This window comes from Helicoverpa armigera, chromosome 6, assembly GCF_030705265.1.
Source record: "Helicoverpa armigera isolate CAAS_96S chromosome 6, ASM3070526v1, whole genome shotgun sequence".
NCBI lineage: Eukaryota > Metazoa > Arthropoda > Insecta > Lepidoptera > Noctuidae > Helicoverpa > Helicoverpa armigera.
The window spans coordinates 10,372,098-10,379,173 of record NC_087125.1 but is presented as its reverse complement, the minus strand read 5'-3'; the positions used below and the strand labels follow the sequence as shown (position 1 = coordinate 10,379,173).

The 7,076-nt window shown below is 36.0% G+C and overlaps 1 protein-coding gene across 2 annotated transcripts; it reads right to left on the bottom strand.

Annotated features, from left to right (window-relative positions):
* Window positions 1-1,445: 1,445 nt before the first annotated feature.
* LOC110371036 (uncharacterized) lies at window positions 1,446-6,795 on the bottom strand. 2 transcript variants are annotated; one of them, XM_021327115.3, is made up of 3 exons: window positions 6,650-6,795; window positions 6,205-6,431; window positions 1,446-5,846 (listed from the first exon to the last, which is right to left on the bottom strand). In XM_021327115.3, the coding sequence occupies exons 2-3, from the start codon at window positions 6,427-6,429 to the stop codon at window positions 5,562-5,564; spliced, it is 510 nt and encodes a 169-aa protein (XP_021182790.3). In that variant the 5' UTR covers window positions 6,430-6,431; window positions 6,650-6,795; the 3' UTR covers window positions 1,446-5,561. The 2 variants fall into 2 exon arrangements, with proteins under 2 accessions (XP_021182790.3, XP_021182789.3); XM_021327114.3 differs by having other exon boundaries at window positions 6,583-6,733.
* Between the last annotated feature and the right edge of the window lie 281 nt (window positions 6,796-7,076).

Here is a 7,076-nt window from a genome sequence, read left to right as displayed (position 1 = left end):
TGGCAAACAATAACATGTAATACATAAGTAGGAAAAATGTTCAAGCATTTTAATTTATGTAAACCAATTCGTAAACATGAATTCGTCGTCATTATGTCTCTAATTTCTGCTTGTTGGCTATACGCCTGAAAAAATTATAAATTTAAAAAAACCCCCGACCCAAAAAAAGTACGCAATAAATATGACAAAAGGTTAAAACGCTAAACCCTATAAAAAGCAAAAAATAACTTTTAACACTACGTAAACTAAATTTTGTCGTGTCGGGGGACCGCTCTAATTCATTACTTTAGATACGTGTTTTTTTTTAAAACGAATGTTGTAATTGGGTAGGTATCATTTGATTTATGTAAGTATTTATGAAGGTCCCCCGACACGTCAAAATTTAGTTTACGTAGTGTTAAAAGTTATTTTTTGCTTTTTATAGGGTTTAGCGTTTTGACCTTTTGTCATATTTATTGCGTACTTTTTTTGGGTCGGGGGTTTTTTTAAATTTATAATTTAATTTTATTTCATGCTTTTTAAAGGAGCTCCTTAATTTTTCCTTATTTCATTTAATTTATTTTATCTTAAGATGAGGTCGCTATATGCGATTTCGGCCAAAGGAAGCTGTTTAACAATCCTCATGACAAACTGGCTCTGGGAGAATTGCACAGATTGAGAAACAATAAAGATTAACCTTTGGACATTCTAGATTTTCAGCAAAAATATAAATCGGTTTATCCGTTTAATTCCGGCATTTCAGGGTTTCATCCGCCACATCCCATTTCCAGCATCAGGTTCAGGTCAATCAGAAACATGAAGAGAACTCGTCAAGACAAATTCAACGAGCCCAAACTCGATGGGTTTACTAAAAGGCAGTTCAGGGTTACGTCTCCTACCTTCGTGCCCTAACAGCAGACCAGCTCAGTGGTTCCAAAAGACATTAGTGTTTCAAATTTCAGATCCCACATATACTTGCAAGTAAACTGAGCGGGTAACATTCCTATCACATCTAGCAAACGAGCTGATGACCTTGAAGACCTGAACCGATTTCCACCAAACATAGCTAAGAACACTCCCGACTGACATACCTTTTAAACAAAAAAAACCGCATTACAATCGGATCATCCGTTTGGGAGCTACGATGCCACATACACACACACACACACACACACACACACACACACAGACACGTCAAACTTATAACACCCCGTCGTTTTTGCGTCGGGGGTTAAATACATGTTTACGTCAAGAAACGTGACCAACTTTATTAGTAGCTGGGTAGCTTGTCTCTGGCAAAATTATATCACATGCAGGAATAAAAAATAACACAGTTATTTTCATTTTGTACAGTCATTACACAAAGTGCTATTTGTAGCTGAACGTAGGCGTTTGTGATGATAAACACTTGAGGAATATTCGGGAGATTTTACTTTGTTCTACAGATTTCGAAGTAAAACAACAAGTTACATATAAAAATATTTTATTAAAAACATTTTGGTAACATTTAATAAGAACACTTAGGTAAAAATAAATCGACCTCAAAATCATTTCAAAAGAACAGCCTGGACTGGAAGTTCACGGAGGAAGCCGGAACAGCAAAAACTAAAATAAATAAAAACAATGATAACACTCTAGGCAGAGACATGTCTAATTGACAACCAGAATTAAGGCATCGCAAGAATAATTATTTAAGTACGATAAAATACCTACGTCTATTATTATAATTACAACAAATAAACGCCTAGATTGTAACGTTCAGTTGTGTATGCGCCGCGCCGTCCCGCCGGTGACCGCGGGCGGGCGCGGGCGGCGGCGCGCGACCCTGTACAAGTCTCTTGGCAGGGACTTACATCGAGTATTATTGCCACTAACATTATTCACTTCATTCACGAGACATTTGCTTGCCACTACGCCGTAATTATACACTACTAAATACTAAAACATCCCAATTATACAAAGCTATGTTAAAATTTTACCTAACTAATAATATTAACATCTTCGGCTAATTTTGATACTAGAATGATATAACATCATCTCATATTGTACTCTTAACATTACGCTGGATTATAAATTATAAGTGAGGAATAAAACATGTTACACATAATATTGCAAGCATTACTGAGATTGTGCACGTTACGTGATTTCACTAAAGTAACAGTAATTGAAAACTTAGTGTAAGAAAGGAAGATTGCTTATACTGAAGTTGACAAAGGAGTAGCGGGCTGAGCCCTTACAAACAGCTACGATAAAGGAACAGTCATAAAGATTAAATTACGAGCATTGGCACTTTCAATATTAAATCTTAATTACACTCTCGAAATAGCACTGCATATCAATAACCAACTTAAAAACTAAATTCAGATCAGTCATTTATGATATCACATCAAAATAAACAGGGAAATACATAATATGTGATTATCGATTGGATATACTATATCATATATATTATATTTTTTCAAAAGAGGTATTAATTTTCTTAAGGGTTACTAAAAATATTGAGCTCTGCGCCGCGCGCGACGCACTATATCACCATAATACGAGAACAACATTGAACCAATAAGTTTTGGTACTTGGAGTTCATCTCCGAGTTAATCTATTTCGCTAAACCTACATAATGCTTATCAGATATACGTAATACCCACAAGACGCGCACCGCCGCCGCCCAGGCGCCCGCGGACAGGCCCCCGGGCTTTGGCAGCACGCGTCAGGCAAAAAACCCTTCATCCTTATACAATTTTCATTATAAAAATACTGTCATTTGACTACAGTTCAATGAGAAAAAAATATTTATCATATGAATGAACAATAGATATAATACAACATATAGGTAATATTATGTATAATATCATGTATAATGATTTGACTAAAACAAAATAAAATGCATAAAATTGAAATGATTAAAACATTGTAAAATCATTTGAAGACACATAGTAATGGAAGGTACTAAATTGATATTTTAGAAAATTTTGTTAAATAAATAGCACAACAACCAAAATATTTGGCAATGTGGATTAAATAAACATTAACAACTACTACCCTCGGCTGCTAACTTAAACAAAACTGGAATGCAAATATTGCATCGCACCTCGGCCTCTCTTGTTGTCGCGCCGCGCGGGAGCCACTCGGCCGGCCCAGGGACTACTAAACTTAAGGAGACATTCACAACAAGAGCTAGTCTATTAAACTGTGCGTATCGCTCCAAATACTTTCCTTTGAACTACATTCGATTGCAGCTTTGTCATATTATAAGTTACAACTAAAAATAATCTGAATGCAACATTTGATTTTAAAATAACCAATAACAACCATTTTGTGAGTCCGTGTGACTGAGGATATAGCACACTAGGCAAATGAAGCCACCCCTGAACATTGATATATTTATTTATTCGCCAACAGTACGTTAAGGGGCGGCTTCCTACAAAGGCAATAAAGAATGTGTATCACTGTTAGCTGCATTCTGAGATCCATGCTATATGTTCAGTCATTACCCACTGAATCATAAATACGTAAATAAATATTTGTAAAACATCAACTACTTGCTTAAGTTTTGTGTTCATAGCCCAGTTAATTGATTACAGACAAAACAGAAATGAAAGCTTGTGGATTTCTATCGACGTTAAGTAGACATTTGAAATGCAATGTGAGCTTAAACTGTTTGGGAGGTGAACTTCTATGCTGCTTAACTATTTGTTTGGAGAAATCAATGCGCGCATGTTGGTCCCTTCCAAAATATTCGCAAACCTTTAAGCAAACTTCATAAGATGTAAAGAAAATTTTGAAAACTACATACTGTATTGTCTCATATCAACATTTTTTTATAAAAATAACTTTGTGGGAAATATGTCAACATCATTGTGTACAAATACTCCAGTTCCAATTTAAAGCTGATCACAACATAGCAGAACTAAAGTTGCACAAAAGGACAGTATCAATTATTCGTTATAGTTAGTATGTTATACATTACTTACATGTAATTGAAGAGACTCACACTATTAAATATCTTGACTAAATTAAGAGACCACGAATATTACATTTATATATGCACGTACATAGAGATATTGCCAGTCTGTTAACGACACTTACTATAATTTCACTAGTAGCCCAGCATCTGGGCATATCAATGACTCAAACGTTTTAAAACGGTCTGTAACAACTACTAATACCTTAGAATATCTAATCACTGCATTAATTTGTGATGATATGCACTGATAACCCATTTTGACTATGTTCCACATGGGCTCATCATTATAATAATTACAAATGAGTTGTTCAAAGCTTTATAGTTGAGTTGATAAGAAGTTGATTTTAGGGTAATGTGTCAAGATCGTATCCTCTAGATTATATGTCATCACTATTATTATGTAATGCTCGGACGGTAAATCCAACAATCATCATAATTACATCTTAAAATTAATCTACAGCTTGGCTTTAAATTCGTGCCTATCTCGTCAAAATCGTAAATTTAAATAACATCCGAGAAGCAGCCTTTTGGTTTAAACAATGACGATCCTATTGATAAATGACTGTGGAATATATCTAAATTATCTCCTAGAGACTAAAGAATATTATAAAACAATATTTAAATAATAACTATTACATGTAATGGTGGGAAATAACTCATTATGGTATCATAAGTGTAAATGTCTATAATTTAAATATTGCTTTAAGAGTAATTGGACACAAAATCCTGGGGTTGAGTTACACCCTTTGTATTTTATACTAATCAATATAAATTGTATGCTCAACAATTTATAGTTAATATAATATTCTTTGGATAACAAATCATTAACATTTCTAAGAGGAACTAAGTGTAGCATAATATATTACTATAATGATAGAGTTTAATTTGTTGATGGAATATAGATTTAAGTTTTGATCCAATTTTGTCTTTTCCATTAGACTGGGACCTAGAAATGCTGTTTTTTTGGAATAAATCTGGAAATATTTATGGCATTGCAAGTCCGTAGTATTAATTAAGCCTAACTTTATCACACAATTAAATAAGTTAAAAACAAAAAACGAAGTCATGTATCATTACGCATTCCATTCACAGAATTTGTCAAAAATTGTCTTGTTTAAATTAAGATCACAGTATTAAGTCACGTTTTAAAATGTAACTCTACGAATGCGCGCAACGATAGCCACATACATATTCCACAGTCATCCGTAGAACTGGACCACAACAGGCAAGCATATAAACAAACTATATTATAGGAAAGTGTCACAGAACCAATGGCTTTACTTCAAGTAAAGGAACTTTGAATTTTTTGTCAGTCATGGCAAAACATTTCATGCTTATCTGATAACAAATTATTAAAATAGAATGTAAAAACTTAAGTCAAAAAGATAACATGAGCAAAATAAAACTTCATCTCTTGTCATTTCTATGAAAAATATCAAGTTGTCACAAAAATGAATTCCATGAAACTCATGAAATAAAGTCATGGTTCAGCAATTAATGGTTCCGAGCACCACCAAGTGACAGTTAGAGTTAGGAGAAGTTGATATGCACCCTGATGTGTTCCAGTCGTACCCACTTAACTTCGTTTGTTCAGGATTTATGCTGACTCATAGTCACGTCACTCCGTGGCGGCTACGACCCATGAGAAGCCACAGAGGCGGCAAGAGTCCTTTACGTACTGTGTGCGGGTTCCGTACGGGCCCAACCGGTGATACTGGGAGCGGTTGGCGAAGAACAGCGCCGGGTTGTTAGGCGGCAGCACAGTGGGCCGATAGTTCCACCGCTGGTCCGTAAGATTACCCATCAAGTTTAAGATGTCGCGCCCTCCATACGAGATTTTGACATCATCGGCTTTCTTCTCCTTAGGACGAGGCTGCGGCTGCACCACGGGCTCGAATATTTTCTGGAAATAGAGTACACATTGACATAACAATATCACTCTATTCTATAGCCGCGCTTTGTCTGCAGGCGGAGTTAACTCCCGTTGCACACATCTAAGTTGCAAAATCGTTGGCAACAACATAACGGCAGTAGACATTTAGTTTTAACTATTCATGTAGAATATAAACAAATCGCACTTGATCACACAAAAATGTAAATCATGTAACCTATGCCTTTAAAATCTTTCCATTATCACAGGTCGATAATGTACACAACATTGATAGCGTAACAGAGACATTCGCCATTACGGAATATTATGAAAATAGAGAGGTCAAGGCCAGGACGAATGCAAACAAAATAGTGCGAAAATATTCACTCACCTTCTCAGTTGTTTGAGGACTAGACGGCAGGGAGTCGCTGTTTACAGATTCTGATTTGAGCGACCCCAGCGACCCGATACCGCTAGATTCACTGGAGACTGACGGACTCGGGCTCGACTGCGACTGAGACAGGCCCGCTATGTCTATGATATGCCCGAACGAACTAAACGAGTTAAAATTTTCTGTCTCCAGGCCTGCCAGAGGTAGTGCAACGCTCAAAGCCATGTCTGGAACGGAAAATCACGTTTGTATTGTAATTACACGTGCATAAACTCAACTGCGTGTGAACACTATTAGCTATGTTGACAGAATCTAACCAACGCGCCAAACTGTTACGGTGTTATGATCACACAACACGAGAAATAACTCACCACTCACCTTTGACCAGAATTATAATAAATAATCTCAAAATCACACTGTATGCAACGAGTAAAACAATAATTACCGAAAAGCGTAATCCCAAAAAGCTCAAGCCTCGATGTAGTTGAAAAAGATCGAACATTTATGAAGTGAAGTTAGCTGCAATCGCGAGTTTGCGTGTGCGTGATGTCGTCGAGCGCGAACCGGAAATAGCTCTGTCGGTAAAGTAGTTTACTACGCAGCAATAAAATCTTTTGATAAGCATTTATTGAAGTATTAAAGAACCTTAAAATTAATTAATTATTTTTTGTTGATTATCGAATCAATATTTTCCTTAAAATAAACAAAACTTTCTATAGTTTACCTTAAAAGTAAGAATACATTTCATTGACGACAGCGCCATCTGTGATAATATAAAGAAGTCCGTGCGCAGCACCAATCTCGCGTTGTGAATTTACTCACCGCTAGGTGGCAGCACGTGAACTTTGGTTTGACGCGTTTTAGCTAGGTCC